Source organism: Ambystoma mexicanum, chromosome 4p (genome assembly GCF_040938575.1).
Source record: "Ambystoma mexicanum isolate Mex_15411 chromosome 4p, UKY_AmexF1_1, whole genome shotgun sequence".
Taxonomy (NCBI): Eukaryota; Metazoa; Chordata; class Amphibia; order Caudata; family Ambystomatidae; genus Ambystoma; species Ambystoma mexicanum.
In genome coordinates this window covers 970248885-970270722 of record NC_090927.1, presented here as the reverse complement: position 1 = coordinate 970270722, position 21838 = coordinate 970248885, and the positions used below count along the sequence as shown (strand labels likewise).

General features: G+C 47.5%; 1 protein-coding gene across 1 annotated transcript in view; it reads left to right on the top strand.

The window, feature by feature from the left end:
- The window catches only part of CEP57L1 (centrosomal protein 57 like 1), a 391785-nt gene that overhangs the window by 138425 nt on the left and 231522 nt on the right, over positions 1–21838 (top strand). Inside the window, exons 4-5 of the mRNA XM_069606543.1 lie at positions 3313–3434; positions 13857–13973. Of these exons, the coding sequence (XP_069462644.1) occupies positions 3313–3434; positions 13857–13973 (239 nt within the window). The remainder of the gene's footprint in view (positions 1–3312; positions 3435–13856; positions 13974–21838) is intronic.

Sequence of the window (21838 nt, the reverse complement as noted above, 5' to 3'; positions counted from 1 at the left end):
TGCTTCGAAAATGTCTTCCCTGTCGGCTCCAGCAATGCTTAAGGCGAGCTTCAAGAAGTGCCAAAACTGTGGATTGAATATGTCGATCACCGGCCTCCACCGCATATGTCTGTGCTGTCTTGGTACCAGTCACCGTACCTCCGACTTTGGCTCCTGTCTGGCGGTGACTAAAAAGGCTCTCAGGGAGCGTAAAGGTAAATTGGTGGTGGGGAGGTTGCCTTCGAAGAGTTCAAAAAGAAAGATGAGTTGAGGGATTCTTCTCGACGTAAAAAATCTAAACTGTCTCGATCGAGAAGCCGATCACGCCATTCTTCATTTTTAAAGAAGGCCAAGAAAAGGCGTCATAAGTCACCTTTGACCTCCAGTGATTCCTCAGCAGAAATAACCAAGTGTCCAACTAGATTGGACTCCCTACCAAAGTAGCATGCGTTTCGCAATGAAATGCTCAATCTTGGAGAATGCGGCCTCGACCCCCTCGAAGGACAAGCAGAAAGCCTATGCCCCTGGTGATCTGCAAAAAGATAAAGGGAAGTCAAAGACAAAATCTTTGAAACCAAGCCTTAAGCCAGTTCTGCAACGAGAAAAATCTCGATCTGATGACAAATCGTCAAGGGCTTTGAATCAGGAACCCAGCCCGTCGATGGTTCCATCGAAGAAACATAAGGCAATGTCGACACCTTTGCTGACACGTTCGGCATCGGAGCCGTCGACACCAGTATCGAAGTCGACGCTGAGAAAGGCGATCCTGACTTCATTGTCATTGTCGACGATGACTTCAAAATTGTCAAAGCCAGTGGTAGTCCAGGAAACTTTGTTCATCTTCATAGATGGCTGACAATTCTTTTAGGCAACATTCAGATAACACTCCACCATTTGGGTTACAATTTGGCACCCCTAATGTGCCAGATGAACTGATCTTGAGTCCAGATTAAAGGACTTGTATAATACCCTTTAGTCAGGCAGTGGGTTCGGTACCTCTCCCGAGTTAGATTTTGGCAAAACAGATCCTACGGAACATGCTGATTGCTCGTATAGGAGACTAAATGAGTAAGGGTATAGAGTTTTTAGGCTGGAGCAGGCCTACTCCTTCTTTTGAGCAGGATGACATGATGGACATCTTGGACCAGGGTCCCCAGAAAGATCTAATTTTTCCATTTCACACTGCATTACAACAAAGGGTCTCTGCAAATTTGGGGTACCAGAAACTGTGGCTGCAGTAAATAATATTGCTAAAAAATACACACCGTCCAGCAGTGACAGAGTATCTGACTAAACATCCAACACCAGAATGTTTGGTGGTTCACGCTGCTTCATTTACCAAGCAGTCAGCATACCCATTCATCCCTCCTGATAGGAATGATAATAGAGTGGATGCCTGGGCGAGAAAGGTATTTACTGCTGGCAGTATGGCATTAAAATCCACTAATGTAACTTGTAATCCACTAATGTAATGTTTACCTTGTCAAGGTTTACGTTTAACCTCGGACTGCGTAGCAATGGTGGCTGACCACATCCCAGAAGGAGAGGATAAAGAAGGCTTCCTGGCAATCAAGGATGGTAAGGCGGCAATGGGTGAATGTCTCCAGTCAGCTGATCCATGGCAGCTAGGACATGGTTGAGCAGATTTGCGTGGTTGAAGTCCGGGTTTGCACCAGATGTGCAAGCTAGACTGCTCAACATGCCCTTTGATGGCTTGAAGCTGTTTGGCAGCAAGGCAGATGAGAGTTTGGAAAAGCTGCAGACCTCAAAGGCGGCGGCTAAATCCCTCAATGCCACCATTAGACAGCCTAATACTCTTCTTCACGCCGCTCTTGTGGTTCACTGTTCAGTGACTTAGCCTGCTCCACGGAATTGCCTGTTTCCCAAGCCGTCCCTTAGCTGGTAATTGGAGTCATTAGCTTCTGTGCCAGTTTTGTCTTCCTCTGGCCAATATAATCTGGGGGTGGATGCAGCCACTGTATCTGGAAGGCCACTGAAAAGGCGTCTTTTTCAGAGCTCTACAGAGCAGTATTTTCCAGAGTGTTGGAGGGATGTAGCAGCTGCAGTTTTAGCTCACTTATGGGACGACTTGCCCCTAGATTGTTGCATGGTGGGTGGTCTTCCTTCTGTTTACATCTAGATAGGTCTCCACTTTGTGCCTGGGCTGAAGGTGTGCTAGCACCTCTGACAATGCTTTAGACACGGTCTAATCTAGGAAAGTACCTCACAAACCCTTGAAGCTGGCATCCAGTATTAGTCTTGAGCACTCTGCTCCTCTTATGACCATTCCTGGTCTCTGTTACTACTCGAATGTTCTGTCAGAACAGGTTGGTATGGTATTGACGTTCGCTATGTTGTCAGGAAATGTTGTTGCCACCTTAATCCTTTGTCCTGCAAGCTGTATGCTGGTGGTGCGGTGTCCTGGTATGCTTATTTATTAAAGGACCAGAAGTAGGAGCACCAAGGAGATGGCCCCACTATGTAAATGAGTGTTGGGAGTGGGGGCACGCTGCTGCTTACGTGACTAGACCTTGAACCGTAGTAATTCTCAGGGCCCTAGTGGCCGGCAGGCTGTTATCGCAGAGCTCTGGGTCCATGCGTTGCTACCCCAAGCACGATGGGGCAGAGCGCACCCTCCGCCCATACGATACGTGCCGAGCACATCCGGGGGTGATTAGCACCTCAGCCTCCACCCAGGCTGTGTGTGCGGCCCTAGTGAAATACGCTAGTACTGAAAACGGTGGTGCACACATGCAGTGTCGGGAGAAACCTAGCAGTTTGCACCACCCTGTGGTTATCCTCGATAGTTGGCGAGCGGAGCGCACAAAAATGGCACAATCCTGATTACTATTAGCACAGAAAACAAAGGGTGTGTTTGTCTACTTGGTAGTGGGTCTGTTGCAGAAAGACTCCAATGTATTTAGTGATTTATTTATTTTGGAGGGGGGGGGTTGGTGTGGTTTTTTTTTAAAGTTTTTTTTTGTTGTTTCTACTACCAAAATATAAATGAGTTGGGGCCAGGCAATAGGCTAGAGCAGCAAGAATGCTTTAGATGGCCTGTTCCATGATGTTGTAACTGCAGGATTGTTATTGGCAGAAGGTGCCGATTTGATTATTTTATGTATTTATTGCTGTGCCTGCCATTTTCTCTTAGACTATGGGAAGATGGAGTCTGTGTTTGAAATGTGAACTTTAAAACAGTGCTGCTTCAAGAGAAAATAAAGAAATGAGGCATGTTTGCGCCAGGTCTTGACATAGAATTGAAAATTGTCCACTTTGTAGTTGGCAATTTTGAGTAAGATTATTTTGTATTTGTTCCCATTTCCCTTCCAGAGGAGGTAATTTCTCAGTTAAGTAACGCCCAGGGAAGGTGCACTCTACTGGAGAAGCAATTGGACTACATGAGGACATTGGTTCGTAATGCAGAAAAAGAGAAAAACGTTCTCGAAAAACAGGTAAGTACCATTTTGAGCTATGTATTCTAATTTGTTGAATAAACACATTTTTCGTTTTGCTTTTCATTAAATGACCTTTTTTATTTCAGGATTAGTAATTTGGTGTTCTCTCTAGGTGAACAAGTCGAGGGCATCAATTGTGCCATTATGTGATTTCTGACGGGGTCTATGACTTAAAGAGCAATGGAATATCGCCACACAGACTTCCATGGTCCTTTCAATGACTAGAAGATTTTGAGTGGACCACAGATAGTAATTGTAGTTTTAGATATTGGAAATCTGATTGGAGCCCACACTGCACTCTGGTTTGCCTATGTAAATAATCCTTGTCCAACTTGTAGCTTGTAGAATACTGGTTTGTACTTTACCAAGACTTAACTTCAAAGCTAAAAAAAAATCAGTTATTTGCAGAGAAAGGAGAAAATGTCTTTTAAAGGGTGGGGGCCGGGTAGAGCTGCATGATCCTGGACTACTATTGGTTTAAAGAGAAGGAAGACATGGAATCCTGCTTAGCTTGGGTCTAAGGGGCAGGTCCTTATTAGTGAATTTCCTGCTGTGGCATCCCCCTGTTGTGCATGGACAGATTGATTAAAGAACTTGGAAGAGCCAGACTGCCTGTGCTTGTGTGACCCCTATACCCCTGCTGCCTACGTCTGAGAAGACCCTGGCAAAGTCCCATATTGGTTATACATGGTTTAATTCTAATTAATCAGTTATTTCATCGTAGGTTGCTTTGTGTATTTTCTTAATTTTTTTTATAGGGGGGTGGGAAGGTCTTCCTGCCCCATACCTACCTCGACTCCCAACAACATCCCCCCCCTCTATGCATCTTACCCCTCTACATATACCTACTTCTTTTACTCTATAAAGTAACCTACGACGAAGTAACTTATCACGTAACATTTATTTCAATTAAACAATATAAAGCACGTACTGGAAGTGACAGGGCACACTCGGTAGTTGAAGCTCAGGCTCTGCTGCTCTGCACATAAGCAGGCTGCACTGTGCACGTTATCATGATACACGGGAAAGCTGGCACCAAAGTGATGTTTTCTTCTTTATTTCTGTAGGGTGGAACAGCCAGTATAGAACCTGAATGAATTTGTGGTCCCTTTTGGTGGCTTTTTGATGGATATAAATAGTTTTTTGAAGATTGTACCATATTTGTTTGTTATGATAAGTTTTTTCTTTTCTTCTATGAGCTCTAATTGTCTTCAAGATGTATTGGTTCTATCCTAATTGAATAATGAAATGCTGAGTGGTTTCAAGCAGCAAAAGTGATTTCCATACCAAAATCTTTGAATTTCCTGTATACCACTCTTGGTGTACGATTCTTTTTACTGCATATTTGAGATCAGTTTGTTTGCACTCTACAATTTGACATTTATATGAGAAATGGGATTATAAAATGAATTGCCCACGATGAAGCAATTTTGGCCAAATTGGGAAGCCAGGATCCAAAGTTAGCCTCTTTGCTGCAAAGCCTTTTCTGACCCCTTTCAGCTCTTCTCCGATATTTTAGATGTAATGTAGCACATTACAGTTCTGTTCAGTCTATTTGTATGCACTCACACTTTTTGCAGATGAGTAACTTGGCGTACAGGTAGTTAATTGATGTGCCCAAGATCAGACAGTTTTTGCCAAGTAATGGAAGTAGTGATTACCATCTATGTCCTCAGCAGAGTAGCCATTAGCCCGTTTTCTTTCTAGATCTTATGATGTAACAAAGCACTTTATATTAGTGTTTATTTTAATACACATAGTTTTCAAAGGCCAGAAGAGAGCCCCTTCCCCTCCCCTCCCCCCCCCTCCCCTCCTCTTGCCATCTTACAAATGCAAGGTCAAGTCTGGTTCACTTTTCTGTCAGACTTGACTGTAGAATTCCAGAAAATATCTCTTGTCCATGCACTGGGTCTTTGACCCCCCCCCTTGGTTTCGCTTCTTGCACCTCTCTTATATGGTTCTGAGAACCCTCTGGACTGTTTTGGGATTTTCCCGGCTTGCTCCAACATTTGTTTCGAGGGGTTTGTGTCCTCCGACGTATTCCACATCTTTGACAGTAATTCATTGCTGTGGTAATTACTGTCAAAGATGTGGAATACGTCGGAGGAACATCCCATCGAAAGAACGTTACCAGGTAAGAAAGTAACTTGTTCTTCTCTTCTGTGTGGGTCCCTGACCCCCGCGGATTATCTTGGGACCTCCCTGACTTGTTTTGGGCCTGAGCCCCGTAACTGCTTCTTCATTCTTGTGTGGCTCCTTGACCCCTGTTTACTGCTTTCTCAGACCTCGCTCGACTTCATAGGGGTCCCAGACCCTGGTGTGTTGCTTCTGTGGGGCCACTGACCTTATTTTACGTAATCACCAACTGAACAGACATGGTGTACTGTCCTGCCAGGTACTGTGCCATATAGAATGTGTCTTAACTTTATTTCTCCAGCATGGGGTCTGGCATGGATTCACATGCTCATGAATATTCCCTGTCGTCAGGCTGGGAATCCTCGGTAAAGAAAAAAGCAGTTTCATTTCTGAACTGTCTTTCTCCTAATAACCAATCACTGAGCTCTGGATCATACAATCTCCCCGAAGCCTTCCCCGTTGGAGGTGAAGGTGTGGGGGAGGTGTGGTGGCCCTCAAGGGTATGGATATCTCCTCTGAAGAGGATCTTACCTGCCTGCAGATCAATCATGAGGAGGAAAACGTGTACCAGGCCCTACGATGAGCGCACTGACGAAGGTGACGACGTTGAGGACACCGTTGATTAAGAGCAACAGGACGACAAAGGCCTGGGGACGCAACCGGTGCCCCAGCTGCCAACACCACCTCGGCTACCTCCTAGAGACCTCTCGGTGGACATCCTCTTGGCTCTACATATGCTGGTCTCTGAGATACGGACAAGGATGCCCGTCGCTCCGGCGGCCACACCTGTGGCTCTGGCCGACCCCTTGGCAATGGGGGAGCCCCCAGCCAAGAAGAGGAGAGTTCACCTCCGTCAACCCCTATGCCCCGCTATCCCCACCCCCAACTCTATCCCTACCCTCTGCCCCCCCCCCCCCCGGCTAGGGATGAGACGGATCCTGAAACGGCGACGAAGGGCACTGATGATGATGACGACGGGATAGGGGACCTCCGTCTCCGCCGCCCAGATCTCCACCACTGGATGAGATGGGATCGTTCCACTCGATGATCACCAGAGCTTGGGAAATTTTTCAGCTCACCCCGGAGTGCTTCTTATATCGGCGCCGCGAGGTGAAGAGAAAGACCATCCTCTTAGTGCCACTCCTGGACAACATTTGGGACGAAAATTTGTCTATCATGAAGAACCCTTCTACTGGCCCGGCGAAGAGGATCACCTTGAGAAAAAGTACAGGGTGCCGGATTCTGCGCCCAAGTGATTGCGGGCCCAACCGTCAGCAGAGGACAAGAAGAAGTCCTCTGGGCTCTTAATCGTCGGCGGCAGCCACCCCTCCGGACAGTGAGGGAAAGTTACATTCGATGGGTCATCTATTCTGTGGCAACTACCATCCACGCCGCCAACGCCCTAACCATTGTAGCACGCTACAACCGGGAGCTGTGGTTCAAGATCGCTCCCATCCTGGACTTCCTCCCTGACAACAAGAGGTCAGAAGCACTGGAAATTCTACAGGAAGGCGAAGTGGCTTCGGACCACGCCAGAACAGTGGCCATGGACATCACTGATGCAGGGTTTTGCCAGATGGGCATTAGCATTTGCCTTCGTCGTCGTGGCTGGCACAAAGCTGCCAACTTTCGTCAGGAGGTTCAGTCTACGGTGCTGGACATGCCCTTCGACTGGGACAACTTGTTCAGCAAGGCAGTGGATGAGTCCCTACAAGCCATTAAGACTGACACAGATGCGCAGGCCTTCTTGGCCACTCTTCAACAATGAAGGCAGTCCTTTAGTCCCAAGTTTCGGCGGAGCCTCCGCTTCTTACCGTCAAGGCCTTCAGAGGACGTCGTCGCCAAGGACCCCAAGGCGGCCCTTCGACGTCCAAGCAAGATTGAACCGGCCGTGATGTCTGGCCCCCACCCATTCACACCGGTGCGAGGCCGGCTGGTGAACTTCGTCAGCGTGTGGAAGACTATCTCCACCGACAGTTGGATGTTGGACGCTCTCTCACACACACACCCTGGAATTCCAACAAAAGTGTCCACCGGTGGCCCTGCAGGAAAAGCATGTTCCTTAGCTGCTGCTGGAGGTGCGGGCCATGCTAAAGGGGGTGCTGGAGCTCGTCCCAAAACTGCACTGGGGCTTCCGAAGTATAGTCAAGATAGTTCCTTGTGAAGTCCGGGGACTGGAGGCCCATTCTCGGCCTCAGTCGACTGAACAAATGCATCAAGTCTCAAAACTTCTGGATGGTCACCCTACAACATGTGCTAGGTCAGCCCGAAGAGGGAGACTTTTTCATTGCTGGACTTGGAGGATGCGTACTTCCACATCCCGATTCACTAGGAACACCGCAAGTTTCTGCGCTTTGTCATGCAAGGGCAACACTACCAATTCAAGGCCCTTCCATTCGGACTGAAGTCGGCGCCAAGGGTCTTCACTTAGTGCCTGGCGCTGGTGGCGGCGCATCTGCGACTGCAAGGGATCCACGTCTACCCTTACTTGGACGACTGGCTCATCCGAGCCAGTTCGAAACACATCGCCGCCGACCACACGGTGAGGACCGTCCACCTACTGGTGGATCTGGGGTTCTCTGTGACCTATGCAAAGTCCTGCTTGACACCATCGCAGGACGCTCGGTTCCTGGGATCCCGGCTCAACACGATGTCACGCCTGGCATCCCTGTCGGAGGAGAGAGTGGTGGCCATCTTGAGGAAGGTGCTGCGGCTGCGCACCCTGAAGATCGCCACGGTAAGGACCATAAAGTCCCTCATTGGCATGATGTCATGCATTTACCTCGTCCAACTCTGCAGGCTATGGATGCGACCAATGCAGGAGTTCCTCGACGCCCGTTGGATTAAAGTGTCCAGAAGCTTCCAGGACAGGATTGCCCACGAGGAGTTCCGTTGGGCGATAAGATGGTGGGGGCGTACGGAGGCGCGGATTTCCAGACCCCTCCACATCAGGAGATGGTGACGACGGACACTTCCCTGGAGAGATGGGGAGCCCACACCGGAAGTCTTCACGCCATAGGCCTGTGGCTACTGGAGAAGAAGACGTTGCACATCAACGTGCTGGAGCTGCGGGCAGTGTTTTGGGCCCTCAAGTCTTTCCTTGCGTCCATCAAGAGCAAGGTGGTGCGGGTCTTCACGGACAATACCACCACAATGTTTTACATCAGAAAGCAGGGGGGCACCAGATCCCCAGTGCTCTCCAGAGAGGCGCAGGACCTGTGGCACTGGGCCGTCGCCCAGTGGATATTCCTCATTCCTTTTCATCTGGCAGGAGTAAAGAACACAGTCGCCAACTCCCTCAGCAGGGATTTGCGTTCTTGCCATGAGTGGGAACTTCGGCAGGACCAAGTGAACCAGCTGTTCCGCAAATGGGGCAATCACCAGATCGATGTGTTTTTGACGGAGACGAACACCAAGTGCCGGAGGTTTGCCAGCAGGTTTCCCCAGCCGGGGAAGCATGGGGGGATGCATTCTCATTCCCCTGGGACGGCCTGTTTCTGTATCCGTTCCCTCCATTGCCGTTGCTGCTTCGACTCCTCAGTCAACTCGGATGGTCCCGATGCAGGATGATCCTCGTCGCGCCAGCATAGCAGAGGCAGATCTGGTACCTCAAACATTTCAGCATGTCAGCGTCCCCTCCAGTCAAGCTTCCGGTGGTTGCAGATCTTCTCGCCAGGGGAGGAGGCGCAATTCTGCACCGCGACCCAGCATCTCTGAACCTGAAGGCCTGGCTCCTGCAGCGTTAGAGTTCAGAGGATCCGATCTCCCAGCGGACTGCAAGGAGCTGCTTGCCAAGGCCAGGGCATCATCCACTCTACAATGCTACGGACATAAATGGTAGAGGTTTGCCGTTTAGTCCCATACAGAGATCAACCCTCTACGAGTCACGGCCCCACAGGTACTGCCGTATTTGCTGTCATTGGCCAAAGCAGGGCTGGCCCATGCCGCTATCAAGGTTCATCTGGCGGCTATCTCCCGCTACACCGGATCACTGGGACTGTCGTTATGGTCACACTGTTTGGTTAAGGAGTTAGTCAAAGGACTATTCAATTTTGGTCCCGCCAGTGAAGGCTCCAGCCCCGGTGTGGGAATTCAATGTGGTGCTGACTAGGCTCATGGATCCTCCATTCGAACCTATGCAGACAGTTCCACTGAAGTTTGTCGTGGAAGACAGCGTTCCTCGTGGCCATCACCTCTGCGCGACAGGTGGGTGAGATTCAGGCCCTGTCCTGTAAGCCACCTTACTTGACTTTTCACAACACAAGGGTGGTGCTGAGGACGCACCCCTCCTTCATGCCCAAGGTACCGTCAGACTCATCTAAACAAGCCGTTGGTGTTACCTGTGTTTTTTCCAACGCCTTCATCGCCGGCTGAAAGGGCTTTGAACTTGCTTGGTGTGGCTAGAGCGCTGAAGCTCTGTGGACCAGAAGACGTCGCAACTTTTTGCAAACTTTGGCCCTGTGAACCATTGGAAGGCCCTCTCCAAGGATTCCATTTCCAGGTGGCTCTCCGGATGCATCACCCATTGTCGCTGGTTGGCAAACAGACCGTTGCCTGGCCGTCCGAGTCCATTTGACCAGAGCGATCGCTGCTACTACAGCGTTCCTGTCTGGTGTGCCCCTACTGGACATCTGCAGGGCTGCTACGTGGAGGTCGACGCACACCTTCATGAAGTTCTACTGCGTCGACCCTCCATTTCACCAGGGAGGAGTCGAGTCAGTCAATCAGTGCTGCGCAACCTGTTGGTTTGAAGGTGAGCCTGGTGTGGAGTTAAGATGCTTATGTTGAGCCATGCCACCTCCCACGGTTATGAATGTGTGTACTGCTTTGTATTCTTTATTCATGAGCATGTGAATCCATACCATACCCCATGCTGGAGAAGGAACAAGTTACTTACCTGTAACTGTTGTTCTCCAGCATGGGTCTGGCATGGATTCACATGTGAACCCTCCCGCCTGCCCCTCTGCGGTTCTTCTTAGATCTACTGCCACTTGACGTGCTACCAAATCTGAAAATGGCTGCTAGAGTAGGGGCTTAGGTAGAGGCAGTCATTGGCTGGGGGCAGTATGACTCAGAGCTCAGTGATTGGTTATTAGGAGAAAGACCATTCTGAAATGAAACAGATTTTTTCTTTACCCAGGATTCCCAGCCCGACGACGGGGAATATTCCTTGGTTTTGGACTCACTTTTTTCTGCTAGCTAAGGTCAAACACCTGACAGTGTGGCTCTGCTTTTATGTGCTCTGCTTGGAGAGTTTTTGGGACACTGGAGCATATTTTGGGTACCCCTGCTTTAGCATTCAGAGATGGTACTGCTTTTTGGTTAGCCTTGTGGGTAGGCTGGTGGTGGCTTTCCCTCTACTCCCCCACCCCCTGTAATTCAACTGGGTGGTGTGTATTTTACCCTGATTTCCTTTGTGACACCCTCCATTTCACCAAAATTAAGTTATCTTTGTTTCCTGGAAGAGTGAGGGCTTTTACATCACTATCCCACGTCCATCACCAGGAAGGCCAATCTTTGGCCATCGGATGCCAGGATCGAAGGGCTGTAGTCGGCCGGAAAACAAGACTGAGTGGCACATGTATATGCCATTCTGGGGTAGTGTGGTATTCCTTTGTGCGAGAGGCCTTCCATAATGCAAGGGTTGTACTTGGAAGGATGATCTGCCATTGGTTTACCGTCTCTCGTTGAACGATTCTTGGTGTGTGTGCATTCAGAGGGGTTGTTCAGCCACGTCCTCCTTATGTGGGTAAAAGCAGTACCCTTTAGCGACTCACCTTTTCTATTGCTGGATCTCTGTACCTGCATTCCTGGAAGGCCTGCTTGAGAAAGGTCTTAAGCATTGTTTGATGCTCCTGAACGACCAGAAGGAACTCCCTGTGGCATTCCTTTCTGCTGAACTGGGCAATGTTCGAAATTAAGTAGACATTTAGCTCCTGCTTGAAGCTCAGAAGAGCCTGGTTAGCTTGACCCACAACAGCTACAGGGAGCTTCTTTCGGCTCCCCAGGATAGCAGATGCAGAATAAACATAACTATGTGACATTAACTCTCTGCATTTGAGACAATCTATAAATGAGCATTAGGACATCTATGACATATAAAGCATAAGGGGTCATAGATAATTGACAAAATGACAGTTTGCTTCTTATGTAGAAGTTAGATTTGCAGAACTCTATGAACTAGCTCCTTGTTCCCCAATTGTAGCTTCTGCTCTCTGGTTAATGCCAGACACCCTGGAGCTGCTTTTAGCTCCTGCTTATCCAATCTTAATGTTGAGTCCTTTTTGATCAGAGCTCTTGCTCTAAGGCCTAGTGTCCCTGAACCCTGATTCTGCCTGAATAGCCAGTTCCAGAAGGTGTGCTTTCGCTGCCCGGACTACGAAGATACTGTACCAGACAAACCTGAGACCCTTAATCTCAGGACATCAGGGAAGCACCCTGCTTCAATCTGCCCCATCTGAGAAGTGCCAGGAGCCATTGTTGCCCCCACTCCTGCAACTGCACCTCTGAACTTGCCTCCCAGTTCTCCTTCTGTGGCTGGCTTCTCCGATATGACTTGAGCACATTTTCTTCGATATTCGTTCTTCCTTGGGGTCTCTCCAAACCAATCCTCGGATGTCGAATCCTGTGCCATAGGACTATATGGGAACCTTAAAACAACTGCTACAGCCGATCGCAGCAAACTTGCCTTTCCGCACCTCTGGCTCTGACCTTTGACTTGGGAATAATCAATAATGCCACTTCCCAAGGGTCTTGCGATTAATTTGAACTGGTGTGCCATCTCTAGAACTTAAGCTGGTTGCCAAACATGCACAGGGACTGCCGCTGGAAAACACAACTGCTGTTGCATAACTGCATTTTCAGTCCTATGTTTTTATATTCCTGACTCTCTATGATAGGTTATTTATAATGTGCTTAACACCCAGAGGTTTCTAAGCACGGACACGGGGATCGAACCTTTGTTGCTCTGTGTCGTCTTGTTTTCCAAGGCGAGCACGTTGCTGCTGAGCTATCCTCCCGGGACTAACTGTGGTTGCTAGTGAGCCTTTTCATCCCTGGGCCACCTCTTCATCAAGGGTCTTTGCTGGGCTTCCTCCACCAGAACTCCAGAAATGGCTTCTTGGAACACATTCCCAAAAGGTAACCATTTCCTGCCAGTATGCCCCAAATCCGCACAACTAGACTCCCATGGGCGCTTGAAACCTCTGGCTTAGATAAGAAAAGTGTATTGCTTAACTGCTACTACCTTTTTGTTTTTATCTAGTCCACTCTTCTACAGAACTCTGAAAACTCTTATTGAAAATGTTAAACTTACCTGGTATATTGTGACCTAATCTTCTAGCTTTTCTTTCTTTTAACAGTTTGATTACCCGTAAAGGTAGAGATTGAAAAAAAAAAAATCTTTGCCTTTGTTTATATAAAGATGATGTTTCTATAAAAATAGTGTCGAGATACTCACATGGGCTATAGACAAAGTGTGTACTGTGCCTGTTAACCCTCTCTGCCTTGTGAGAGTTGGCCTAGTCTGCTATGCCTACCACTTGGAGAACCAGGTGAGCTTGAGGAAATAACTAAAAGTACCACTGTTGGGAAGATGCACCTAAAAACACTTACTACAGATCGTAAGGAAAAAGTTCTAACCAGGCACTGTAACCTTCACTTCAAAGGAAATTAAAGCTGGGGACCGACATCTTGGGTGCTTTCAAAAGTAAAAAGTTAAAACATCAGTGTTGAGGAAAATGTGGTCTGATGATGCTACATTCTAAACTTTGATAGTCCCCTGACTGAGGCCACCGCCTGCTTAAATGCATACCTACGGCTGGCCATTCTAAGAGGGTAGCGATGGTGTTGAGTGACGGTTAAATAGGAGATGTAACTCCTTACCCCTCTCTATCCCCACCTACACCTCCTTCTGCACCTCCCCCTTGACCCTCCACCATCTCTCCTCTCCATTTCCCTGTCCCTCATGCCTTCCTTTCCCTTCTCACATCCACTTGACCTTATATCACATATCTGACTTTTCATATCTGACTTCATTGCTCCTCTTCCTTTCTACCGCCTCTCCCTTCTCTCCGTTCCCTCACCTCCACTCCCAAGGAAACTGTTCTACATATTAAATCTTTGTCTCATGATTGCTTTGGCTTAAAGCGCCATATAAACTAAATAAACATATCTCAAACCAGGGCATTTTAGATTTTTGTGAAGGATTGCTTTAGTTCTCAAGACATGCTTTGGTGTGCAGTGCTCTTATGCTGAACAGTTTTTGTTTAAATGCTTTCTTAGACTGACCTTAGAGTAGCAAATGATCTGGATCAAGCGGGCCTGAATTCAAAGCTGGAAAGACTCAATATCTTGGAAAATGAATGCCTGAGGCTTACTGCTACTCAAAGGACTGCACAGGTAAGCCTGCATGTGAGCAATCTCTCTGTGCTTCGTATTCAAACGGCCATTTGAAAAAACGATTTTCTCCACAACCAGTTTTATGTAACTGGGATTTATACTACTTACGTCTGCCATTTGCATTGTCTCCAGGTGTTCTGTTGGTTCTCGAATGGGAATGAATGGATGAATGGAGCGTGGCAGGGGTGTTGGGTTAGTGTGGGGGAAGGGAAAAATGCTTCTGTTGTGACACGTGTAGCTTGGAGTACCCATGTACTGTTTAGATCTGTTTCTAGGTGGTTTGTATCCATGGTATAATGGCATTTCAGCCCATATGTGCACCTCTTGTGCCATTGGTACTGGAAGGCATTGGCAAGGGCAGTGGCATGCAAGTTTGCTGATGCGGCCCACTGTTCTTTGTAAGCAGGAATTTTAAATGTATGTGTGAGACTAATGGACATTTTGACACCTGTTCACTAGATGCACACTGCCTTAACTGCACAAGTAGAGTTGATTTGCTGAAGGGTGATGAGACACTTTTTTAAATATTTCATAGCTTATTAATGAGCATCATTGTTGGGAAAGGCCTTTTTTTTCAACTTTCCTTCCTTTGACAATGGAACCCCCATCTATTTGCTATATCTTAAATCCTGTACTGACTTTTTGAAGGCAAGTAAAGCCTTTTTGCTTTTCTTCCCTTGTGTAAACTCACCCATTTCGGGGCACAGATCGACCCTATGGTTACCAGTGCATGGGGATTCTGTCCCCTTTGTATTTTACTGTAGCTCACATCTTACAGTGAACTGCTGCAGGGGTACCACGTATCTGTTTTTCTTTTTCTGTACTAACATTTTTGTTACCCCTTCGATGTGCCTAGGACAGACTGTTGGAATCATATAGATTTTGTTTGTTCCAGTGCATTGACGTACACGTTTCTTTTATTTAATGCCACTCTTGAGTACTATATACTCAAAATGTCCCTGCCAAATGGTGTTTGCAATGTTCCTTAGCCATCTATTTTTTTTAGGCATTTCTCCTGCTTTACTATGTGGTGTTCCCTAGCTCTGTTACTGACTAAGGTGCTTGTCAGCCACGAATCAATGTCAAAACGAATCGGGCTGCTGTCCAAAAATATCCCTACCACTATTCTAATCAACTAAGATCAGGAGAATGATTCCCTTCTCGTGGTGGCTGTGCGTTTCCACTGGTTTATTTAAGAGTTCTGGTTAAACTACAATCCGTAAATAGGCTGTCATAACTCCCGTAACAACTCCCTGTAAGAACTCCTGTAACTCCCTTGGGGGATTGGTACTCTTGCTCTCCTCTTGTATAGAGTTTTTCCTTATAGGCCTTGTTCTTTCTTGGAGGGCTCTAAATGTTCTTGTATAGTGTATTTTTCGTTTGTCTCTTGGCTATTGGGTGATTTTCAACTTTTCCCGTGGTATGAATACTCCAAATGTATTCCTCTGTCATCTCTGCGCTTCTTTTATCACATGAACAGTTTAAAGTTATTAGTTTGCTTTCCACACTTTCGTCATTGATACTGGGACGAGTTTCTCAGAGTCTAACCATTCCTTTTGGGCTTCCTGGTATTCCTGTTCTCCCCATTACCTTCTATGTTTTAGGGCAACTTCTCTGGTGCTGCCTTCTTCCTTCCTTTTAGCTTCTCGGTTTGCTTTCTGCAACATTTTGTTTGTGTGTGTTCCTGTCTCCTTCTTGGTTTCTCAATACTGATATGGGTAATTGATCAGGAGTTACTTTCTCCCTCTGGTGTTTTGGCGTCGTTGAGGGCAGCCTGCCCACCACGTTTTCCCTGAGGTGACGCCGCCACATTCTCAACACATGCTCTCCAGTCCAGCCTTCCCAGCTTTCTGATTCTTGTGCCCATTGGGCTTCCAGTGTTTCCTGCTCCAGCTTGGCGCCATCCTGAACTTCAAGGGCTCTGCGTTCTACGTCCGGTCCGCCTCCTTCAGGTATTCTACCTACAGTCCGCTTCCCCTGTCTGTCTCTGCCTTCCGCTCTTTCTCTCTGGCATGTCATCCCTGTTCAATAAACTTGGCACAGTCCATTGGACATTTTGATTTAAAGGAACAGTTTCATCTTCCCTTTGATAACAGTATACGTCCCACTTTATCTTCCTTCCAGTCATGGAACTTCTACCGATTTGGTGCTTTACATATTTCCATATAAGCAATCACACGGGGGGCGCAATCATGAGTTCCTCTCAGTGAGTTCCCACTGCCTCGACCCCTAAGGATGGTGTTTTGCAGAGTGGGCTGACCTCACGGGGTTGGGGCGGGAGGCAACCCCCCTGGGGAGAAGGGATGAATTCCCTTGATTTGTCACATAACCCTCTACCTTATTTTTGTGGGTTCCCCTTCTAAGGGAAACTGCTTAAAACAGCAACGTTCCCTTGTTCTTGACCTTTTCGATGTTCAGCCATAGATCCAAGAACCATCTGATTACTCTAGAATTGGTGTCTTTTCGTAAACTCTGTAAATTTAGCAGGGAGTGATCCGTGATTAATCTAAATTTTTGACCTCACCGATATTATCTTAAGTGTGTGACAGCCCACTTGATGTTGGGAGCCTTTACTACAGTAGCGTAGGACTGTTCTCTGGAGAAATGATTTTGGCTTGTATATAGTACAGGATGTTTGACAGTCAAGTTAATGTGAGAGTAAGGCACGTAGAACCACCTTCGAAGCATCAGTTTGTATTAAAGTCTCTATTGAATTCCGGCACCTTAAGGACAGGTTCATTGTACAGTACGTTTCTCATACCCTTGAAACTTGCTTGATCTTGTTTATCCCAAAGGAGCTTTTCTGGTTGGTCATTCTTGAGTTTGTCAGGTTAGCGGCTAATGTGGAATAATTAGTTATGAACCATCTAATATCCAGTCCGCCACAGGAAGGCGCAAATATCTCTTTGGGGCGGAAGATAGTTGAACAGCCTTCACTGTTTCATTTTGCGGTTTTATTGGCCAATTCCCTACAAAATATCTGCAGTATTTCACAGCAGATTATGCAAGATAACACTTTTGTGGGTTGGCAGTGAGGCCGGCTGTTGTCAGGGCACTAGTGATTTCATACAGATGGGACGTTTTCAGGCCAGCTATCGCTATGGATCACAAGATCGTCCAAGTATGCTCTGCACATGACTGAGCAGGGTTTAATAATCTATCCATTAGCCTCTAAAAAGTGGCTGGAGCCCTGTGAAGACCAAAAGGTAGTACCTTTAAACTGGAACCGGCATTGTGGTGTTAAAAAAGCTGTTTTTGTTTTCTCTGATTCAACAGGACCCTAGTTGGATCTAAGGTTGAGATATACTTGGCCGAGCCCAACTTTTTAATTCGATCATCAATTCTCGGCATCGGGTAATTATCAAATACTGAGATTGAAGTTGGCTTTCTGAAGTCCATGCCGAACAGCCATGATTGGTCTGGTTTTGCGACCAAGACAATGGGGGCGGACAAGGGACTCTGGGTGCTCAATTTTTATATCTGCATTAAAGATTTCTTCTACCTCCTTGTTCTCTCAAGCTTTAGGGATTTGATGGGGTTTTAAACTAATGGTCTTGCCTGCTGTAGTTTTAATAAAATGAAAGAAATTAACTACTCTGCCTGGTTGGTCTGGGAGTATCTCGGCAAACTTGTCCAATAAGTCACAAATGTTGGTCTGCCGGGAAGGTGATGGGTCGGAAGGAACTAATGTGTGTTCTGTATCCGAATCAGTAATGAGTGGTCATGGTGACTGTGGTATGTTGGCTATGGTCCACTCTTCACTCTTTGAGCAAGTTGACATGATATACTTAGGTTTTCTGCCGTTTACATAGTTGGGAGATGAGAGAATTCAAGGGGCCTTTCTTTTCCAAGATGTTACGTGGACAATACCATTTTGAAAACTTGTTTTCGGAGGTAGGCAGAAGAACCAATACTGACTGTCCAACTGAGAAAGTATGTGGTTTTGGTACTCTTATTATATGCAGCCTGATGTTGTGCTGGTCTTTTTACGATTTCTTGTACTGCTGCCATATGAGCTTTTCATTTTTGAGCAGTCTGAGATGGGTAAAACCCTCTTTCCTCCCAGGTTTCTTTTTAGCTTGCCTAGCACCACTCTGGGCTCCCTCCCATAGAGTAGTTCAAATTGGGAATACCCCAGGGAAGGTTGGGGGCAGTCTTCTTGACTGTGAACAAAGCCCAGGGTATCATCCCATCCCAGTTCTTCCCGTCCGCTTCGACCAGCTTGTGCAGTATTCTTTTTAAGGTTTGATTTAAACACTCCAGCGAACTATCGGTTTGTGGGTGGCACACAGTTTTTTTCTTTTTTAATACTGAGCAGGTACCCTGGTCTGTAAGGATCTCTTTTGGAAATCCTACTCTTGAGAAGAATGGCAATAAGTTTCAATATTTGTTGTGTTGTGCTATTAAATAGGAGAAAGGCATCTGGATAGAGTGGCATAGTCCATAATGACCAGAATCTAGCAATCCTCTAGCTTAGATGTCCCTAATGGGCCCACTATGTCATCACTATTCTTGAAAAAGGGACTTCAGTAATGAGTAAAGGCTGGAATGGAGCTAGGAGTGGTTGCTGTTTTGTGACCCATCTCACAAGTCGCTACAAAATGAATGATCTCTGCAAAGACTCCTGGCCAATAAAACCTGGGTTTTATCTTGCTTTGTCTTTCCTATTCCCTGGTGGCCGGCTGTCCAATGGGAGTGTGCTAATTCCAGAACAAGTCTTCTATGACTTTGTGGGACAACAAGTTGTTTACACCAAACTCCCTCTGTGGTTATGTCGCCCCAATAAAGTAACCCCTTTTTTTTTAAGGAAAGATGGGGGACTGGCCTGACTCCTTCGATAGTGACCTTACTCTAAAGGCCTTCATGAGTAAAAGGACATTCCTTTGGGTGAAGGTGAAGCCAGTTAAGGGTGAGCCCTCTTTTAATTCTTCATGAATTTCCTCTACTCTGGGAAGATCTGCCTCTGAAACATTTGATTCTCTGTTCTGTCACTGTTTGCGCTAACTTTATTGAAAAAATGGATGAAGACCACTTTGTACAGACAAAACACAAAAACCCTTTAGCTTTGTGTTTTAGGCTCTTCCAACAGTAGAGTCCACCATACAGTATGTCAATGATAATGTATTAATAACAATTGTCATTCAAAAGGTAACACTTAACACTGAATAAAAAAATATAGCAAACTATCCTTATAAAAATGTTTTGCATTTTCCCCCTTGAGATCATTCAAGTAAATGCATACATATCTCACATTCATACTCATTCATAACTATATCAGCTGCCATATCTTCTCCACTTTTCTCCGTGCTAATATTCACTTAAGTTGATCAGTGTTTGACAAAAGGTTGATATTTTTCTGTAGACATGTATTTGAAGCGGAGCTCGTTGACATGTAATATAGTGCCAAAATCCTGCTTCCGCCATCATCTGGGTAAGAGGTGGCACGTGAGTGACCTGCCCTCCTCCTAAAGATCCGGTGTCCTGTCCTGCCGTTGTTTGATGCAATTTTCTCAATTTTGTTTTGGCCCCTCTTGACTGACGGGGATATCGATCATCTCAATATGTCGGTATTGTGAGAGTTTCTGGTCTGCTGAGTATGATGCAGATCGAGCTGCAGAGAAATTGCCTTTTCTCACTGGTTCGTTAATTGCAGGCCTTGGTTTTATTCTGATGTCTCTCTCGGTGCAATGGAAACAGCCCAGCGTGTGTTGCAGTAGCCCGGTGTCCACAGCCTGTGTCTCACATTCTCCGTGTGTAGCGTGCTTTCTTTCCCAGCGTATGTAGTCTGCTTTTGAAGCTGATTCTCCTATAAATCAATCACTGAGCCCTGGGTCATACTGCCTGCAGCCAATGACTGCCCTCTCCCTAAGCCCCTCCTCTGGCAGCCATCTTCAGATTTTTACTGCACGTGTTTGGAATCCTCGTGTTTGGCTCTTGGAGCTTTCTGCGTTTTTCGCGCTTTTTTGCTAAATTACTATTTTTGTTTGATCGAGTCTGTGTGCTCTATCGCTTCTTCATCCGACTAACTGGGACCCATTGGTCGGCATCTTTCTTCGCCCCTCAAGGGCAGAATCGTCGAGTGTTTCTTCTTTGAAGGTTTCAGAAGGCCATAGGGCCCATGGCAGATCATGTTGGAGGACGACGATAGCGAGTGTTATCTTCAGGCTCTGTACCAGCTGTGGTTTGAGGAATGGTTTCGTGGAGGACGAGCATTCCCAGTGCCTTTGTCTTCACCCGACACACAAGGGTCTCTACCTCGTGTGGTTCACAGGGGAATGCCTCATCCAGATCCAGCCAGAGTGAGCTTCTAAGGGTGCTCCATCTATGGGGGCTCAAGACCAGGCTAAGCACCACGAGTCTGCTTCTGCCTGGGTCACCGCGCAAGCAGGGTTCCGCGATGGCCACGGCGTGACCATAGTCTCCATCTGCCTCAATCTCCAGCCATCAATCCAGTTCTTCGTCGAAGAGAAAGTCAGCTACCACAGGGAAGCTGCGAGAGAAACCGGAGAAGGCCAAACAGGACAAGGTTTCCGAACTGCCCGTGAAGGCCTAGGTGATCCAGGCTAAATCGTCCTCTATCGAGCTGGTCAAAGCCACACTTTCCAAGGCGAAAGGGGCTGACCTGGTCCAGGTTACTTCTATGGCTGCCAGGATGGCTTTTCCTCCCAGGCAGGAGGCTTCGGCCAAACCAGTGGAAAAGACCCCCGTAAAAGAGGATGCCAGCCCGAGACCAACCCCTCATTATCCAAAACCCTACTCCCCTGGCACCTCCCAGAGACCAGTCGCAGGACATTCTTTTGGCCCTCCACACTCTGGTGTCGGAGCAACAGAAGAGGATGCCGACCCCCATAGCCACCAGGGCCACCACCGCCGAAGAGGAATCGGCGCCCTACACCTCTGCATCAGTTTCCACTGCCCCCACAACCCCTAGGGATATGGGGGACGGACAACGACAGACATCAGCGATGTCTCTCTGCCGCTGAGGGCTTTTCCCCCTGGATGAAGTGGGCTCATTTCACTCCATGGTCACCCACGCCTCGGAGCTCTTCCAACTCATGCCGGAGGAGACGAAGGAGGGTTTCCTTTATCAATGCCGGGAGGCGAAAAGGAAGACCCTTCTGGCGGTTCCTCTCCTGGACGATGTCTGGGACAAGGGCCTAGCACTGATGAAGAACCCAGCATCATCCCCCCGCGAAAAGAGACCGGCTGGAGGATAAATACTGGGTGACTGAGTCTCTACCCAAATGTCTTCGGTCGCAGCCATCGCCAGATGCGTAGGTCTCGCCGGACGCGTAGGTCTCGCCGGCTGCACAAAAGTTGTCCAACCCGTCGTCATCAGCCTCCATTCCCCCGGACAGCGAGGGGAAGAAGTTGGATGCTGTGGGTAGAAAGTTCATCTACTCGCCGGCTAACGCTTTAGAAATCCTGGCCAGGTATGACCGGGAGTTATGGTACAAGATGGCCCCGCTTCTGGATTTCCTCCCCGAGGACAACCGGGTCGAGGCGATGGATATCCTCTAAGAGGTTGAGGTGGCGTTGGAACACGCCATCACTGTGGCCCTGGACATTGCTGACACCGGAATCTGCCAGATGGCAAACAGGGTTTGCCTACATCATCGTGGTTGGCTGAAGGCCACCAATTTCAGACAGGAAGTTCAGATGAGGGTCCTGGACATGCTGTTTGACGGAAACAATCTTTTTGAGAAAAAAAGGCAGTTGATGAATCTCTTCAGGCTATCCAGACTGACGCAGAGATAGCCCGTGCCCTTGGCACGCTGCAACAGCACTGTCCGTTCCTCTGGAGGCAAGTCAGGGAGATCATCGAAGGGTTTCGGCAGAGGTTTGTCGTCTTACCGCCAACCCTC